The sequence below is a fragment of the Vulpes vulpes genome, chromosome 1 (assembly GCF_048418805.1).
Source record: "Vulpes vulpes isolate BD-2025 chromosome 1, VulVul3, whole genome shotgun sequence".
NCBI lineage: Eukaryota > Metazoa > Chordata > Mammalia > Carnivora > Canidae > Vulpes > Vulpes vulpes.
This window is the reverse complement of record NC_132780.1, coordinates 102283664-102303899: the sequence shown is the minus strand read 5'-3', so window position 1 is coordinate 102303899 and position 20236 is coordinate 102283664. Positions and strand designations below refer to the sequence as shown.

Below are 20236 nucleotides of genomic sequence, written 5' to 3'. Positions count from 1 at the left end.
TCACAAATCTAATTTATCACATATTTACTCAGGGACCATTATATGCAAAGTGCACTTCTAGGTACTACAAGGGATATAAGGGCAAATACAAAGGGAAATAATGTAGGGGATCTCTGGGTGGCGCAGCGGTTTGGGGCCTGCCTTTGGCCCAGGGCGCGGTCCTGGAGACTCGGGATCGAATCCCACGTCAGGCTCCCGGTGCATGGAGCCTGCTTCTCCCTCTGCCTATGTCTCTGCCTCTCTCTCTCTCACTGTGTGCCTATCATAAATAAATAAAATAAAATTTTTTAAAAAAAAGGGAAATAATGTATTGTTTGTGACCTCCAAAGAAGCTTATAGCTACGAAGGGGGAAACAAGAGAGATCACACTCACATGACTCTTCTAAGTGAAGGACTAAGTTAAACTACAGGTAAAACACAAAGAAAATGCCAAGTTATGGCCACCAAGGGAAATGACACCAACATAGAGGTCAGGTGATGATGGCACAGGGAGGTGCCCAAAGGCTTGTCCGAGCAAATGATATGGAAAAGACCTTGAAAAACAGGATTTCAATAAGTAAAACAATGTGGCAGGCTGGGGTCAGGGTATAGAGGAAAAAGACTTTCATGGTGAGAACACATTGAGAAAGTAGTAGTCGTAGGAAACACAGGGTATATGACCAGAGTAAGAGGAGACAAGGCTGGGCAAACAGGACTTGGGGGTGCTGTACTGCAGTGAACATGTTCCACTTGACTTGGCAGGGGATGGGGAATCATAAAGAAACATTTCTCCAAATCTCACTCTTTCTTTGATGGTAATTCAAGTATATAACTATGGGTATTCAAGGTGGAGATATAGGTCTTGGGAATCCTTGAGGAAATTTCATGATCTTGGGAATGCCAGAAAGGAAAAGTTGCATGTTAAATAAATATTCTATAAAGTTAGACATTTTAATACTTATGAGGCAAAGAACACACCTCACTGAATTTCAAGGCATTTTCCAGCTATAATGTTTTCAGCTTTTTCCTTGAATTAGGCTGTTCATTGCCCTGCTTTGTATGAACAATATGAACAACTATAGTGAGAGGATACTGTCAGGCGATCACTTAAAATAGTTTAAAATATTATGAAATATTTTACTGAGACACGTAGGCTCAATGGAAAATAAATTCCCCGTTGACAGTATCTGCAGAAATTCAGAATGCTGTCACTTAATTTAGCTTGAGAACCAAGTATCAGCTAAAATCTTAGAAACAAACTGCTTCTCCCTTAGGCCTTTTAAATTCTGACTAGGCAATTGTTTTTTCAATTTAAGTCTAGTTAAAATACAGGAGTTACAATACACTTCAGCTAAAGGATAAAGTAACTTCTGATATATTTTTAAAATAATCTTTACATAACCTCAAAACACCTATTTTCTTAATCAGCTTTCAGATCATTTCATGACCCAAAGCAGCACCTCACTAGTCAGTAATCAAAATAACTTACCTCTGTGAACGGGCTTAATCTGCCTGAGATGTCCTGAGCACGGAAATATTTTGACACCGGTTCCTGAGATATCCCACCAAATCGGGCTCCTTTTTCTGAGGAATGGGTTTTGGAAGTCTGCAAATACTGATGATAAGCACTCTTTAAAGAAGAATGCAGTTTAGAAGTAAGGTCAGATTTCTGTAGAAATGAAGCCTTTTCTGGCCACAGACCAACTTGCAGATTGGAGGTAGTAGGTTCACTTGACATTACATACGAATTCTTAGACATTCCAGTCCTTTCCTGGTCATCATCAGGGTAAAATGTGATGGAAGGGTCTGGCCGCTTGAAGGTTTCCCTTCTCCTAGCCCTCAGGCTTCCTTTATGTAACGGTTCCTCCTCCTCCTCGTCTTCCTCCTCCTCTTCCTCTCCCCCCTGTCTGTCTTCATCAAAATTCATCCTTAAACGCTCTGATACTGACTGGAGAAGGGATAACACGGAAGAGGGCTGGCTTGCACTCTCTCTTGACTTTGTGGAGCCATGGTGACCAGGCGAGACCTCACTGGACAGAATGTCTTCCTGAGAGCTGTCATCCTCATAAATGGGAGACAAAGCTAAGGGATAAATTTTGTACCTTTTGGCCTCCACTGATAGGAACAATTCTGAACTATCGCTATCAAATGTCTCAGCTAATTTGGCATCCTTTTCAAAGTGATGGACAAGGTCAGTTCTGCTCTCAGACCTCTCGCATGCGAGAACAGGCATGCTGTCAGCAGAGGTGTCCGGAAACAAGAGAGAGTGTGTTCTCCTTACGTCCGCGGTAGTGTATCTGTCCTCATCTTGAAGGGGTTCTTCATATAGTATAGTAAAGGAAGAATTTTCTTGTTCATCCTGAGAAACGAAGGCTAAGCTAGAGTCTTCTTTTTCATCGCTGTAATTATCATCTTGTATTTGGCTAGCCACTGCAGTAACAGACGTTCTCCTGGGTGGCTTCCCCCCTATGGTACCCCCAGGTTGGACATCTGGCATTGCTAAAGCTGGGTAGCCTTCATAGTCCTTACTCAAGGTCGGTGATTCATATCCCCTGAAATAGGAGGCAAGTCTGTTGTCACACGTTATCAAGCCTTCCTTTCCTTCAGGGGGATCTTTCTCCATTTCTCCAACACCCTCTCCACCAGGCTCTTGGGGTTTTTTTTCAGCCTTATATATGGGAGGCATGGCTTCTGCTTGTGTAACAGGCAATTCCAGATCTGCTCCACATGTTTTCTGAATGCTTACCACTGTGGATGACACTCTGTGTTTCCTGATAGCCTCATCAGAGTCTTCTGGAGATCTTCTTTCTACTTCTCTTGGGAAGGGCACGGACACAATCATTCCAATCATCTCTTTAGCCTCTCTCTTACGTGATTTTCCCATTTCTGAGGAGTCAGGGACTGCCACCTTGCATGCTTCTTCCACTTCTACCATTTCAGTTTTCCTAGTACCCTCTCCGGCATCCTCTGGGTACGGTATTTCCAACACAGGTCTTACAGTCTTCCCAGTGATGTCCTCAACATCTTCTTCATAGATATTTACCACTTCTAACATAATGGGCATAACCTCGGTTTGGTCCAGGTCCCCTTCAGCATCCCTTATGTAAGTATCTTCCATTTCTGACTCGACAGGTATCACCTCAGTCTCCTCAAGATCTCCTTCAGCATCCTCTGGGTAAATATCTTCCATTTCTAATGTGGTAGGTACCAATTCAGTCTTTTCAGTAATCCCCTCAAAGTCTTTCTGGTAGACATCTTCCATTTCTGACATGACCGCTGTCATCCCAGTCCTGCCGACATCACCTTCAGCATGCTTTTGGTAAATATTTTCCATTTCTAATGTGGGAGGTATCATTTCGGTCTTCCCAGTAATTACCTCAGCATCTCTTTGGTAGAAATTTTTCACTTCTGAAATAACCGGCAGCATATCGGTTTTGCCAAGCTCTCCTTCAGTATCCCTCATTTTATAAGCTTTTTTCATTTCTAAGATGGCAGGTAGTCTCTCTGTTTTTTCAATACATCTCTCAGCATCTACTTGGTATACTTCTCCCACTTTAAGAATGTCAGCTGTTGGCTCAGTTTTTGCAATATTCAATTCGGCCTCCTTTTGATGTGCTCTTCCCATTTCTGACCTAGGAGGGACTGCCTCATATTTCATAATATTCAATTCAGCATCCTTTTTGTTTGTTTTTCCCAGTTCTAACAGGGAAGGCCTAAGCTCCATTTTCCCCACATTTACTTCAGTATCTTTTTGGTGTACATTTCCTACTTCTGATGCTGTAAGGAGTGTGCTTTTATTACTCTGTCCTGGCAAGCTTTTTTCAGATATACGCACAAGACTATCAGAAAAACTGCTTTTGGATGTCCCAGGTACATGGAGGTCATCACTTAAAAATGGAGGCCACTTGAAATTTAATATAAGGGTTCTTGTGTCCTCTGACCCAGTTTTGTGATTATCCACATGCTCTATTTCCACTTTCTCTTTGGAGTCCTCTTTTAGAAATAAATGTGTTTCTACCTCATTATCTAACCCTTTATGTGTGTCTTTGGCTAATAAAACAGCATCTGATTCCTGCAGACTTATACTATCAGACTGTCCAGCTCCATTTCCAGAAAATGGGGATTTCTGGTAGAGAACAATTTCTCTTCCTTTAATCGACTCTGTGTCATTAACTAAGTTACTTACAGAGAAGAATCTACCTAATACTTTATTTTCACTTATTTCACATGTGCTTTGATTTACTGCCTGTTCAGACACCAAGAACTCCCTCAATGTATCATGTGGCCTAACACTATCACTGGTCAGAATTTCTGAAGTATTAGCCTGAAGTTCAGAATCCCAGGTATCCTCAGTATCTTCAAAAGCATCATTCATCAAATTTTCTTGGGCTGAATAAATGACCTCATTGACTAACTCCCTAGCTTGATCTTCTAACAAACAAGATAAACTCATTCTATCAGAATCAGAAAGGAGGCTCTTCTCACCAAATGTAGGTGACACACAGACCTTTTCTTCCCCCCGGACAGCTGACCTGTTTTCCATGCCCTGCTCTTCGAAATGCTCTGTCAGTTGGATCCCTGTCAGTGTCACTTCTGGTGGGTTTTTCTCAGGGACGTCTTCCTTCAGAGTACCTGGATTCATTATGTCATCTATGGCTATATGCTCCTGGCAGGGAGCAACTATGTTTTTGGATTTTAATTCTTCCCTGACAGAGTTAAAAATTTCACTAGTCAATGTATCAGCTTTTTTCAGTAAAGCACTTTTGAGGTCCAAAAGTTGGTCATGTGCTCTCCTCCTTGCTTCTATGTGTTCAGCAGATGCTTCAGAACACTGCTGGCTTGAGCTGTTAACTGACGTCGGAGCCCCAGCAACTGCTCCAGTCTCTGCTTCCATGGGATTGTAACACTGGGCAGCAGTTGGGAAACCAAGAGATACCATCCCAGTAGGATTCCCAAAATGTTCCTGAAATGGGGTCACTTCTGACCCTGTTGGGATAGATGTTTCCAATTCCAAACAAGAGCACTTAGGGTACAGCAAGTTAGTTAAAGAGGCACCTTCACGTGTGGCATCTCTGGTAACTTTTACAGAATTCAAATTATTTGGGGGATTTTGTGAATTTAAAACCACATTAGCTTCTTCAGAGTTACTGGAAGAAGACATGCTGTCAATACCCCCACTTAGGAAAGGAGCATTCTCTTTCTTTCTATGAGATAAGGCTTTCTTTTCTGATTTCAGCATAGGAACATTGTGAAATTGTGAATCCTCAGATGCAAAAGCATTGTTTTCTAAACTTTTCTTATCAGAATCCAGAAAAGGTGAATTTACTTTTGTGCTGTCAGTTTCTTGGAATTGTGCAGGAGCACTAGTTAAGCTGAGTTTTGCCATTTCTGAGAAACCAGAAATCTTTCTAGTCCCACAAGTATCTGAGGGTTGATGAATTACACAGGCACTGGCTTCATAATTCTGTGCCATTTGCCCAGTGACTTTTTCATTATGTACAGAAAGTAAAGTCTCAGATATATTACCTTTGGGAAAGGCAGGAAGATAAACTAAGGCTTCTGCCTCTGTTTTCTGAATACCTTGATATTTGGAGGCAGGAGGAGAACCTTCAGTTTGACAATTCTCTTTAAGGCCAGAAGTTGAGTATTTCTCTCTTATCTCCTTATGATCTAACGACTGAAAACTTTTGTCCTGTTCAATCTCTTGGGAAGTTAATTCTGATAAAATAAGATTTCCTGGCACATCTGTAACTTCAAATGGAGAATAAATTTTATTCTGAGAAATGTCTCTGGGCTCTGTTTGGGAAACAGCTATCTTGGAAAGGGATATAGTTTTTCTTCCTCCAGAATGCAACTCAGCAGGAACACTGTTCTGACCATCACCTTTCACTTTTGATAAAATTTTGGCAGTGCCAGGTATGGTTTTCAAAGAAAGAGAATCTGACTTCTCTATAGTGCTCTTACTTGCTCTAGTGCTTGAAAGCATGAGTTCTGCTTTAGTAGGGTCTTGAGATGAAATGGAACTGTAGTCCTCAGACAGCCTTTCAGACTCCAATCTCAAATCCATTCCAGTTACACGAACGTCTCTGGCTTTAAGGTCTAGTGGAACCTGGCTTTTTTCGCCTTCAGGAAGAAGCTCCTTGGACTCAAGAATTGCAGATGCGTGCTCAAGATGAAGGCAAGCAGGAGGATTCTTCCAATCTGTTGCCTCAATGTGCTTTGCCACATTTTCTTCTTGACACTTACTAGGCTGACTGGAAATACCAACAATGTTGACATCTCCAGGTTCAGTGGGCACAGAGGAACATGCATCCTTTAAAACAGGAATATCTAACTTGTTTGGCATACCAACTCTGGAAACAAAGGTAGGAGATGAAATACTGAAATCTGATTTTTTACAGTCAGGGGTAAGAGATGTTCTGACATCAGGTGATGCTTTGGCTTGCTGAAGACTCTCAGAGTCAAGAGATTCTGAAATATGATTTTTGTTAGGTTCAAAATTCAGTTCAGGTGCTATTTTATTTTCTAAGCATGCTACAATGGCGGATTCACTGATGTGTTTTACAGAGACAGAGTTGTTTTGATTTATTCTAACCACGGGAGGAATTTTGCCACGTGGCCTAAAATCAGGCTTTTTGGCTTCTGTTACAAACAACTGGTCAGTATCTTTGGGTAATGGCTCAATTCTATCTTCCGGAGCTTTTATGAGACTTGAAGTTGTGGGTTTGCCAACCAAGGTGCTTTCTGTTTCTTGTTTGATTTTTCTAGCAGCCAAATTTTTCTGTGAGTCTTGGGAAAACAATCTACATCCTTCATTTACAGGTTCTGTGTCTGTCACAGCATGTCTCTGAAGAGCAGGGATGCTGGTGTGATTGGCAGCCTGCTTTGCTGAGTTATCTGCGGTTTGCATGTCACAACATTTACTCTCTGGCAACTGCGGATCTTCAAGCCTAATTGATTCATTTGGACTCGGCAAATCTGTACTTCCCCATGTGGTTGTGTTGCTCCCATTAGATTTATTACAAGAGAAGTCAGAAACAGCAGTGCTCATAGGCTCAACATGTTCTTCGCTCTGCACCAAGGTCTCATCACTCATCACTGAGCTGACTTCCTTTATTGTAGTTTCTGTTGTAGTTATCCCTTGAAAATCCAGACTGCAAAGAACTTTGCCACTGTTACTTCCTGTAAAGGATGCTAAACATACCAAATTTCTGTCAGCCTGAGAAACTGGTGCACAACTTAAATGATGCTGTGAGTCAGATTCCCTAACAGTGGAGCTGGAGTTAGTCACAGAGGAAGGGGATGACCTACTTCTCACAGGTCCCCCAGGATCATTTTTATTTAAAACTTCCTTAGAAGAAGCTGTATTGGGCAATTCTGGGTTGTTGGTCAGATGGCTTTCTGTGTTAAGTTTTATTTTGCTACAGTCAGTGGCTTCTAATAGGTCTTTGGGCACATGCCCTTTCATAGATATATCTGTGCTAGCTGATGGCAATGACGATATCATCCTAGCCTCTGTCTCGCTTCCAGAGCCAACATGGATACTAGAGTCAGAACTTTCATTTTCTCTGTCCGAGGGATTCACAGTTTCCAAGGCAGTCTGGTGCTTCAAATATTTCCTAATTTGTCTGGGGCCTCGATAGGTTGCGTATGTTACTGAAGGCTTCTCTGGTTTACCATCTAGTTGTCTATAAAAAGAAACAGTACAGTAGTATCATGAAATATAGTTACTAACACTTAGTAGCAATCCTAGATTGTGGTAAAGTATATCTTTCAAATTACTCCCACTTTTACTATATATTAATTGAATAAGGAAATCCTAAAATGTTTTAGTTGAATTTGTCTTTATTTTAAAAAATAAAGATTTGACAAGTAGCATGTGAAGGTCAAGGCGGCATGAACGTTTGAGCTCCTCAGAACCTTGCCCTCTTACCTGATTATGTGCATCTCTCTCACTGTGGTTAACGGAGAGAATGTGGGCTGACAAGTCCAAGGCTTGAGTTTTAGTTATAATCTCAAAGGAGTGCTGGCTGGAAGGAACCATACTGCCTTTATGGCTCATACTGGCAAGTCCATGGATACATCATTGATTTTTCCAACATATCAGAGCATCATAGTAAGTTTCTTTTCCTTTAGTCTTAGACGTGAATTTAAGCAGCCCCTTTGAGCACAAAGGGGGAGACCTTTTAAAACCGGTAAGATGTCAAGCCCACATCAAGCACTCACTAAATATTAGTTAATTCAATGACAGAATTGCCTTAAAAATCTCTCATGTTAAGGTCTTCAAATATTCAATTAGTGTAGTAAGTATTACACTGCTTGGGTAAGTATAGGAATCAAAAGGGACTTCTAGAAAAAGTTCTCTACTTCTTCTGTGCCCCAGCACAAAGTTCCTCAGGTCTCCACATCCAAATTCCTTTGAAGAATCTATCTCTGGGAGTTCTCATGCTATCTGATGCTGCCTACTAGCCCTTTACACGTACCATTCTCTCCCCCTTCAATTCTGGCCCCAGAGAGAAACTCCAGCACCTTCTAAGACTCAGTTCACAAGCTATCTCCAGAGCAAACCTATCCCAAGGCCCCTTTCCTGCTAACAGGGCAATTAATTAGCCTCTGATCTGTGGGGTACAAAGAACCCTGAGCACAGCATTTGCCATATTAAATTATAAAGATCTAGGCACTTATCTTCCCTGCTCACCTGATGGCTATTTGAAGGAAGGCAGGGTTTCTTAATCATCATTTTTAAATGCTCCCCACAAAATTTGGCAAATGGTACATGTTTAGCAATTTTTTGTGAATGATTAAATAAAGCAATGATAGTAAATGCTTAGTGTGTAATGTATTCCAGATTGCCTTTCTCACAGACAATAGAAAAATATTTTAAATTCTAAACTAGTTTCATTTTAGGGTCTTGAAGCTAAAGATGGAGAAAAATTTGATGTTCTAATTTCTTCAGGTTAAACATATAATTAACAAAACATTATAGAGTCCACATGAATAATTAAGAAATCCAGTTACTGCTATCCCAGTATCTAAAATAATACATTTTCTTCCCAAGGTTAAAGTAGCAACATTAAGAACGCTAGACTTGTCTATATGATAAAAGAGAAAGTAAATCTCCTTTGAGACAATGTCATATTTTCATCAACTATGTCCTTTACATATTTCGTGTACTGTAGCTGAAATAAAGTATTTCAATCTATGTAATTGCTGACCTCTCAACTCTTATCACCCCACAACTGTAAAGCCTTGTATTGGTTACATGTATGTTTTTACTGTCCACTATAAAACACCTGAAGAAGTACAGAGAAAGGCCTTAGAAAAGTGGTTTTTGGCTCCATCATGAGTGTCAGGCTAGATCAAGGACTATTATGAAACAAACTCCAAAGTGAAAGGTAAATGTCTATGAAATCATGCACAGAGAGAAAAATGCATATAGGTAAACTAATGTTATTGGTGAAACCTGATATCAAAATATGTTATTTATTCAGAAAACAGAAGTGTCTTCAGAGCAACATATGAAGATCCAGAAGTCTGAATAAATGACTAGAAATTTTACTGTTTGGTTGGTCTTTCAAAGCTTTAATGTTTTATACTTAAAACCAACTTTCAACAGGCTGTAATATTTTTCCCTCAAAAGATCGATAAAATAATTCTGAAGAAATGGCTACACAAAGAAATACACATTATGTCCACAGGTATAGCAAATGAGATACGAATCAGAATTTTATTCAAGTATAGTAAGTCCAGTGCTCTTACTACAGACTCCATCCTAAAGAGACCTCAAGACATTTTATCCTGCATCAGTCCAATAATGCACCTTTTGATCTAAAAGGTCTTCTAATAAAATAAATCATACAGAAAAAAACATTAAATTTCAACTCCCTCTAATAATGCCTTTTAGTAGTTTTAGAGTCCTTTTGGGGGTCGGGGGAATAATTTTTTTTTTTTTGCGCTTTCTGGGTACTTTCAACTAAAATGATTAAACTGATTTATACAAACTAATTTAGATTTCTAAATAATCTCCTGCAGCACCTGGATGGAAATGTTATATACTTGTAACTAAAATATGCATTGTTTGTACTGAACAGCTATATTATCATGTTTAAAGTAAAGAACATCAAAGTTTCAAGCTTAGCTTCATGTACTATAATTATTTCTGTTAGGTTCTGATGAGCTACAGTCCCTCTTTTTAAAAGATTAGTCATGCCAATGTCATCTATTTTCTACATCATTCTGCCCCAGGACGCAGCTGAGTCTCCATAATTGAGTAGTATTAAGAATATAAAACTATCCTTTAATTGCTAATTTTTCCCTAGTAAATAAAGTAGAAATGTCAAAAACATGTAACTTTAAAAATAAACTGAAGATGGAAAATTAAAAAGAATTTTCATAAGCTGCATAGAGAAAAGGGAGTATTAATTTCACATATTATGTAAATTGTATATGGGAGCTACAGTTCACCCTATATAACCTATATAACCAAAGGTATGTGATTCTAACAGAACAAAGTGAAACTGGCTCTCTACTCCTCCCCCTTTGATAGCACATCTTCTTGTGCAGTCTAGCTCCATCTCTGAGACACGATGATAAAGGTCATGTCTCAAATGGACTGGTGTCTGATCTCCAGGGCTGCTTTTAACTCTGGCAAAGTGGGTATCATTGTCACCAATGACCCCTTCACTAACCTCAATTGTATGGTCTACATATTCCAGTATGATTCCACCCATGTCAAACTCCATGGCACAGTTGAAGCTGAAAATGGGAAACCTGTCATCAATCCATCTCTCAGGAGCAAGATCCTGCCAATATCAAATGGAGTGATGCTGGTGCTGAATATGTTGTGGAGTCCACTAGCATCTTCACTACCATGGAGAAGGCTGAAATGCTCTTGAAGGGTAGAGCCAAGAGGGTCATCATCTCTGTGCCTTCTGCTCATGCCACGTTTGTGATGAGTGTGAACTCTGAGAAGTATAACTCCCCCCCCTCAAGACGGTCAGCAACACTTCCTATACCACTAGCCGCTTCTCTGGCCATTGTCCTCCATGACAACTTTGGCATTGTGGAGGGACTCATGATCACAGTCCATGCCATCAATCCCACCCAGAAGACTGCGATGGCCCTTCTGTGAAGCTGTGGTGTTTTGGCCAAAGGGCAGCCCAGAACATCATTTCTGCCTCTACCAGTGTTGCCAAGGTTGTGGGTAAGGTCATCTCTGAGACTAATGGGAAGCTAACCAGCATATCATTCCATGTCCTCACCCTCAACATGTTAGTTGTTGATCTGACCTGATACCTGGTGAAAGCTGCCAGATACGAGGACATCAAGAAGGTAGTGAAGCAGGCAGTAGAGGGTTGTCTCCTGAAACTTTAATAATAACCCCCCACTCTTTCATCTTTGATCCTGGGACTGACCTCAAATACCATTTTGTCAAGCTCATTTCCTGGTTATAACAATGAATTTAGCTATAGAAACCGAGTGGTGGACCTTATTGCCCACATAGCCTATGAGTAACAGCCCTCTGGACTATCAGCTCTAGTAAAAGCACAAGAGGAGAGAAGCCATCACCTAATGGGGAGTCCTTGCCCCACTTTATTCCCAACATACAGAGATTGTTCCAACCTAGATATCGATGTTTCCATTCCAGGCCTCCAAAAGAACAGGAGGGGTTTAGCAAGCCCTACTTTGTCATAATGCATCAATAAAAAACATTGTACCCAGACAAAAAAATAGGGAGGGGGAGAATAAAGTAATATACCTATACATTTCAAATATTTAAGTAGATATATGTACATATTGGATATCTGAAAAGGTTTTATGCATTTTAGCCCAGCCTACCTATCATGTGAAGATTAAGCCTTCAGATACTTCACATGGCTGTACTTTTTTCTGTATATATTTGGTATACTGATATTTCAAAGGTCAACCAAAGACATGTCATTCTTCAAAGAAAAATCTAAATAACAGCCTATAAATACAGCCTTAGAGCAAAATATCTACCTCATTTTTAGGAAAGTATGATTAAGCTACCTTTTCAGCATTAAGATATATTTCCTCTCAAATTACATAATCTTCTCTCACAATAGGGAAAGCTTTTAACTTTTCCATGTAAAGTACAAATCCAGTAATTTTTAAATTTTTATTTTATTAATTTATTTTCTCAGGGGGAGAGGGAGAGGAAAAGAGAGAATTTTAGGCAGACCTCAGTGCCCAGCAGAGAGCAGGCGATGAGAGGCTTGATCTCACCTGAGCTGAAACCAAGAGTTGGACACTTAACAGACTGAGCCACCCAGGTGCCCCCAGCAATTTTTTTTAAATCACAATAAAGCTTTGACAAAACATTTTCTTGATAGATATGAATCTGTTGAAAACATAAAAATCATAGAACTTTTTAAAGATTTCAACCCAACAATGAAGTAGCTTCCTAATAAATTACTCTGGAAGTGTAGGTTGATGTATGGAAAACAATCTAAAAGTTGTTACCAAAAAAGGTTTAATTAAAGGTTTTATAGATATTAAAAATGAGTTTTACACAGTGAACTATGCATAAAAACAATTACAAAGCTGTTTATTATCTTTAATTAAGTGAAGATGAAATTATTTACAATGACATTTGAGGAGGTTTTTTAAAAACTACTTCAAATTATAAGTCATAGGTCTAAATTTTGAAAACTGTAACAGTGATTTCAGATGTATGTCTGATATTAGTAATGGACAGCTATGTAGTACAGCATATTTTATAAACTTGTCTAAAGTAAGCTGATTATTAATCCTTTTTTAAAAACTCTGATTAGGGCAACCCAGGTGCCTCAGTGGTTTAGCGTCGCCTTCAGCCCAGGGCCTGATCCTGGAGACCCTGGATCGAGTCCCACGTCAGGCTCCCTGCATGGAGCCTGCTTCTCCCTCTGCTTGTGTTTCTGCCTCTCTCTCTCTCTCATGAATAAATAAAATCCTTAAAAAATAATAAAAAAATAAAACACTCTGATTATAAAAGACCTATAGAGGAAAAAAAGCAGGCGCATTTTTACATGAGAAAGATGACACAATGCCTCCAGTTAATTCACTCTTCCTTATATTAAAAAATTGATATTTTTAAGTGACACTGAAATCTCCTAATTTCAGAAACAGACTCTGATGGGAGAAAAAATTCTAAAGGCCTGAGATATAAGAGAGGCCATTTCAGATTTCTTTCTAAGTCAGCATGACTGTATGTTAACTTTGTTTAATCCAAAAGCCTGATTTATGGCTCGCCAAGCATATCCTGTACACTTGCTTTATAAATGAGTAGCCTAACAGAAAACCATCATGTGCTTACAATATTGATCAATGCTCCTACTCTCTGTATTCCTTGACCTTAAAACTTGTGATTGCCACCTATACGCTTATCTATAATCTTTTTTTTTCTTTCTAAATTTATTTATTAGAGACAGGGGGGTGGGCAGAGAGAGGGGGGGACAGAGAGAGAAGCAGGCTCCATGCAGGGAGCCCCACGTGGGACTTGATCCCGGGTCTCCAGGATCAAGCCCTGGGCCAAAGGCAGCACTAAACTGCTGAGCCACCCGGGCTGCCCTTATCTATAATCTTTGGAGCTTTACTAGATGTTTAAAAAGTATATAATCCTATAAAAACTCTTCATTCCCCCAGAGTACTACTCTTTCCTTTGAAGTGCATGTTTTCCGCCAGCTATTCTAACTTGGGCTTGAATAAAACTCTCTTGCCTTCAGAGGTTCTACAAGGTTAATTTTGCATCAACAGCTTTTAATTTATTTTTTTTAAGATTTATTTATTTGAGAGAGAGAGAAAGCACGAGAAAGGTGAGGAGAAGGAAAAGCAAACTTCCCACTGAGCAGGGGGCCTGATGTGAGGTTCGATGCAGATCCCAGGACTTCGGGATCACAACCTGAGTCGAAGGCAGATGCCCAACCAACTGAGCCACTCAGGTGGCCCAACAACTCTTAATTCTAAACAACATTTCATATTTGGAATACCCTCATGATCTTGATAAAAATATATCCCTGCTTTTTAATAAATTCATGTCAGAACTAAAACAACGTTAATATATTTATAATTCAGTCTTAAAATTATTAGTAAATATTTTCTTCAGTTATACTAAATATCTAAAATTGGTTATAAGTAGTCCTTAACCATACTGTCAAAATAAACTATTAACCAAAATGGTATTCAACTTTTATTATAATTCCTAAGCAACCTGACATTTGTCAATAGGAAATTACTTAACTGCAATTCTACACCTGATAATTTGTAGGACTCTGAAGCTGGGCCAGAGGAAGCCTGTATCTTAGTCCAGATAAAAGCTTTGTGGAGCTGGTTCTGATAATACCCTAAGCAATTATTCTATTAATAAGGAGGGCTTTATCAACAAGAAATAAGAGGCACAGTATCATCTTCCATTTTCTTCTGTCCAGGACCAAAGAAATTAAGCTGACCTACTAATCAAAACCAAAGTGGGATTTAAAAAAAAAAAAAAAGAAAAACATAAACTTTCCAATCCACCAAATTCCCATATAACAGCCTCAAAATCCCCACCACTTTAAGTACTCTGGCACAAAAAGCCATCTGGAGAGGTTGTTAGAAGATTGCTGCACCCTGTTCCCAGAGATTCTGATTCAGTGGGTCTGAATCAGATAATTTGTATTTCTAATGATTCCCAGGTGATGCTAATGCTGCTAATCCAAACACCACATTGTAAAATACCACTACTTTAAACAATCCTCTATTGCAGAGGTACTCTAACCATTTTTCTGCTTCAGACATTTGTTTCTAATGATACATTCCTGTAAGTAATGTTTCAGTAAACACCTTTGTATATCATTAGACATAACCTACAAGCTTTTTAAGGTTTTTGAATACATATTGCTCTAATATAGGACCTCCACTCCTAGCATTGTATAGGGGGCATCAGCTCTATTACTCTGAGTAATACAGAACAGCATTTACTATTTACTATTGTTGTTATCAATTTAACTGGAGAAAGGTTATTCCATTTTAGTTCGAATATCCTTGATTGCCAGTTATAATAAGCCTTTTTTCCACTTATGTATTAGCAGTTTATATTAGTTGCTGTTTTTTATTAAGTGTCTAAAATGCTTATATCAGTTAAAGCATTTTCTGACATTTTTTTGTATCTAACTTTCTCACTTGCCCATATAACGTATCATTGTTTACTTTGACATAGGGAGCTTGAAAATTAGAAGTAATCCAATCTAGTGATCTCTTTCCTAACACTTTCCATTGCTATCATGCTTAGAAAGCACTTTCTCACTAACATAAAATAATTCCTATTTAGCTACTTTTAGTTTTGTTTTTTAAAAAACATTTGTTATTCTATTTGGTTTTAATATAACAAGTTAAGGATCTAGCTTTTATTTTTTTCTCTAATTTCCTAAAGTCGTCCTTTCTATAATATGGGGGCAGGGGGAGTATGTAAAAATGCCATCACATTCAAGGTTTCAAATCACATATATACCAAGGTCTACCTCAGGACAATCCATTCTTTCCACTTCTTTCCACTTAAGTGTTTAGTAAATATTATATCAGTATGACACTATTTCAAATTTGCAGCTTTATCAGTATGCTGACATCTGGTAGGGCAAGCCCTACCACATCAGTCTTGATGGGCAAACTCAAATCTGTCTGGGTCTCAGTTTCTGACAACTGCTAAGTGGGGTCTGTATCTACTTCTGGAGCTTGCTATGAGGAGGAATTAGCTCAAATATGCACATGAAGACACTCTGAAACTATAAAGAACTACACAGCTCTATGCTATCATCTACATCTGACTCTATAATTATTCATGACCTCTTCAAATAATACAATTCACAGGTAGAAGTTAAATTAAAATCAATAAAATAGATCCTTATTAGTTATGAATGAATACTTCTGTGTTACACAAAATGGCTAATGGATTAAGCATTGTCACATACATTTTCTGGGTAGAAAATAAGTCCTAAGCCCATTTGAGTAAAAGAAAAGCAAGTTGGTGCCTGTTTGTTAGTCAAGGAAAGAAAAAAAGAGATGGTGAAATAATCTTCACATCTGCGCAATATTTCAGTTTCTCAGAGCTGTGGAAATGGATCACAAGGCCAGTTTTACAAGTAGAGTCAATTTAACTTCTTAACCCCTTTAATTTCATTCCACAAAGAAAAAATATTAATAGAATGTGAATACAAACCTTAGAACCATTTTTGTTCCCCAAGTGCAGATTCTGAACTCACTGCCTGCCCTAATACAGGAAGAACTCAGACAACAGAGAACACTCTCATTCAAGGAAGTCTTAAATTACAAATAAGTCTTATACTATAACAAAGTTGGCACCTAAAAGGTATCAGTACTGACCATTAAAATATCTCAAAAGGCCCTAGATTATATATATGATCCACTGAATCATATAATTTTTTTTTTTTTTTTTTACCTAGTAGCAAGGACATTACGGAATGCTTTTTCTAATCCTCTTCATTAATAAGAGCAGAACTAAGGCTTAAGAGCTAGATCCAAAAGCTCACTCTTTTGGCTATGTAAACTGTAAACTTACTTTAGTAAATCACTGGTTTCCTGTTCACTGTCTTGTGTTGTATCCAAAGAAAAGGCGTCTGAGGGTTCAGCTGAGTTGAACTCTGGTTCTTCTATTGCAAGCACCTGGGTTCCCACGGAGCCATGGAGAATCTCCCTTTCCCTTCTGACCCCTTCCTCAGGATGGTCACTGGGATTCTGTGAATCTTTCTCAGTTTTGTCCTGGTCATCTTTGAAAGAAGATTGCTTGGCATCACTAAGAGATGATTTTCCTGAGATATTGAATAAGTTACCAAGAAACTGAAAAAAGCTTTCTTTTGGCTGTCTATCATTTTCTCCTATTTTGCTATCGGAGGTGGAACGGGAAAGGTCATTTGGCTTTTTCAAATCTTCCTGCGTGGGAAGAGTGATCAGCTTCTCAGCATGGTTCCTTTTGTCCTCAGTTTGGGGAATCTGAAATAAAAATAGAGAATAACAAACATTATCATTCAAAAAAATAACACAGACTAAGAACCTGTTCTACGACACACTTTGCACCAGATGTCAGGGATACATCTGTGACTAAGACTGAGGGTTTCAGACTCATCAGCTGCTTATGTTCAGTGAAGGACACAGCACAACTTAAAGCCACAGAGTACACATCACGTAGGGAGAAGTACGGCACCTGTGCGAAGTCAGAACAGGAGTAACCAGTCCAGGTTTGGTGGCAGTGACAGCACAGGAGGTAGCTCAGAGGAGGATTCCTAGAAGTGCCCTTGGAAGGAGACCTAACCCATGACCATCTGACGCTTGTACACCCACTCCTTCCCCGAGCTCTCTTCCCTCCTCCTCCCCCGCTCTGTTTAGTGATGTGTCAGCTTCTAAGAAGTTAAAGATGAACGAAGGTGAGGGTACAAAATGAGAAGAGTACCACCAGCAGCCCTGGCAATTCCTGCAGATGTTAAAAACACTTGCACGGGCGTGTTTTACCTGCTCATAATGAGGTTACTGGCAAAGCAAACTCAGTCACGTGTACTCTGGGAGGAAAAGACTGAGCTGCGGGATCCAAGCACTTGCTGCCATTCCCTGTCACACTTCCCTGATGCTTCGTTAGCTTGACGCCCATGTGCCCACCCAGCCTGCCTGCTCAACACACCTGCTCACCCACTTGCAGAAGGAATGCCTGCTGCACAGTATCTGTCAGAGGTCATGCTCACTGGTCCTTATAAAAGGAAAGCTCCAGTGTGAGTCAGAAAAATCAGGACAGCAAGGGAAAACCACCTCAGGTGCTGTCAGTTCACATGCTGATGTTCTATAAGAGGCTGACCCTCCAGCAGCCAGGAGCATCATATTCTTAATGTTGTTTGTTTACCTCGTTCCACATTTTGATCCAAATTCGAAATCATTTAATGAAGTATGTTCCACTAGCCACTAATACAATTAAGCATAGGAAAGCCTGAGAACAGGTGCAGAACCTATTAGTTAATTTCAAGCAAACAATACTTTAAGCTTGTTCCCACCTTCGGAGGCAGAGGGCATTTTTGAGGAAACACACAGAGAGCATTTTCCTATGTGTCAGGAGCTTCATAAAACATGTGAGTCCCTACATTTAGATCATCACCAACCTTCAAGGCGAAAGTCTCATCTTTCACTGGTTTCAACTGCAACTTGCTCCCACTCGTCCTCACCTCATCCCTCCAACCTTGCGCTCATTGTGGGAGAATGTGCGATAAATCAGCTGTGTCCTCTCTTCACATAAAGGGCTGCTCACTTTGGCAACAGAAATGCTAGTTGACATTTTGAAAATGCTCATGTGTATGAAGATACACATTTGTTGTCCTTTGACTATGCATTTAATTTGTTTTAATTATCAGCCACAATATTTCTTCCTGAGTCAAAATGAACTAAGACTATAACATGAACAGAACAGTGATTTTTTTTTTTTTTTTTTGCTAATAGAATAACTGGTCTTCCTGGGTAGCTATCTAAAGGAAGTAAACTCCAGGCTATTCATTAGAATATCATAAATATTCTTAAAATGGTTCAGAGATTCACAAGAGTCATAAAATTGGGTCAATGGTTTAAAAAAGGTGAGGGAAATTAACAACTTAATTAATAGAGATAACACTTTTTGACACTGATAAAAATCTCAAGATGATTTCTGTCAAAATACTATTTCACTGCCTCAATTATCAATTATTTTTTACTTGACAGTTCCTTCCAAAATACAATAAACTGATTTCTAAACAAAAAAGATATTTTCTCAACAATTAAAAAGCTTTACACTTAATGTTTTTATTTTATAAAAAGATTTTATTTATGTATTTATTTGAGAGAAAGGGGAGTGAGCAAGCAGGGAAGGAGCAGAGGAAGAAGGACAAGCAGGGCTCAGTCTCACAACCCTGAGATCATGACTAGAGCCGAAATCAAGAGTTAGAGGCTTAACCGACTAAGCCACCGAGGTGCCCCTACATTTAACCTTTTTAGAATTATACATATGATTTTTTAAAAAATCACTTGTTCTTCCTTTCCCTCAATTTTCAGTTTCTTTGCTATTCTAGAATCTCTGTATCTTTAGCTTACTGAAGAGCATTTTGTCCTTAGATCACTGCTTAATTTTTCCCTAATAATCTTGTGAGACATTTGTATCAGTGAAATACCCTCAACAAGAAAAAAAAAAAGCATCTAAATCCAGGAACAAAAACTAGCAGAAAAGAACACTGCTAGTTGAAGTAAACACAATAAATTCTGTATTTATATAATTAAAATTTTAAGTCTGATCTAAAACAGCTGCTCCTTCCCCTCAGCCTAAACAACAATAAAAGTCAGCCTGCCACAAGCGAGGGCCAATGCTGCCTGCCAGCAGGACTGCCTGCCAATGTTCCAACGAGTAGAATGAAAGCAGTCAGGATTCAAGCAAACAAAACATCAATTCCAGTTGCTCTCAAAGATGTTGGTATTCTACATATAACAACAAAGGCTACTGATGAAGGCATATGTAACTGGGAATTTGAAATTTTTTCCCTTCTCACTCAATTTGCTATAAGGTAATGCCCTCAGGTCAATTCCATCCATCTATCTACACTTTGCTATGTGTCTACTCAGGGACACCGATTAGTAAGACACAGTTTCTGCTTCAAGGACGCTGATTAATAAGACACAGTTTCAGCTTCAAGGAGCTTACTTACAGTCTAGCAAAATACTCATGGCTGTATCACTCTGTGGAGCCTTAGAAGTGAATCCACTGCACAGAGGAGCTAACACTTGAGCTTGCTCCTGAAGGGTGAGAAGAGCATCCTAGACACACAGTGTAATACATGCAAAGACAGAATTATGAGCTCTGTTCATCATGGCAGAGGTGTGGCTGAAGAGGGCTGTGGTACAGAGAATAAAGAATGAGGTGGGCAAGATGACTTCACAGAAGCAGAGGCTGAGGGGATAATAAAGTTATAGATAACTAAGTTTCCTAAGCTGGGCAACTATTTAAGTAAAAAATGGATATGGGAAATAGGAGAGGTGAGATCAGGGCCTCTGTGGGGAGGAGCGGAGGTAAGGCAACAAATTACTCAGATGTCAAACATGTTAAATTTTTGGTCCCCTGCTGATGTACAAAAAGAGATGTCTGGAAGGCAGAAGCACAGTTTAAAGATGCAATCTGGTCAGACACAGTGTATGCAGGACCAACAAAAGAGCCCTAGGGGGAAAAAAAAGATTAAAAAGACATGAAGAAATCTGTGAGAGATGGAGA

The 20236-nt window shown here is 39.2% G+C and overlaps 1 protein-coding gene across 1 annotated transcript in view; it reads right to left on the bottom strand.

Moving 5' to 3' along the window:
• Window positions 1-20236, bottom strand: part of CRYBG3 (crystallin beta-gamma domain containing 3) — a 103612-nt gene that overhangs the window by 56409 nt on the left and 26967 nt on the right. Inside the window, exons 3-4 of the mRNA XM_072721223.1 lie at window positions 16532-16962; window positions 1469-7667 (exon numbers count right to left, since the gene is read on the bottom strand). Coding sequence (XP_072577324.1) covers window positions 1469-7667; window positions 16532-16962 — 6630 coding nt within the window. The remainder of the gene's footprint in view (window positions 1-1468; window positions 7668-16531; window positions 16963-20236) is intronic.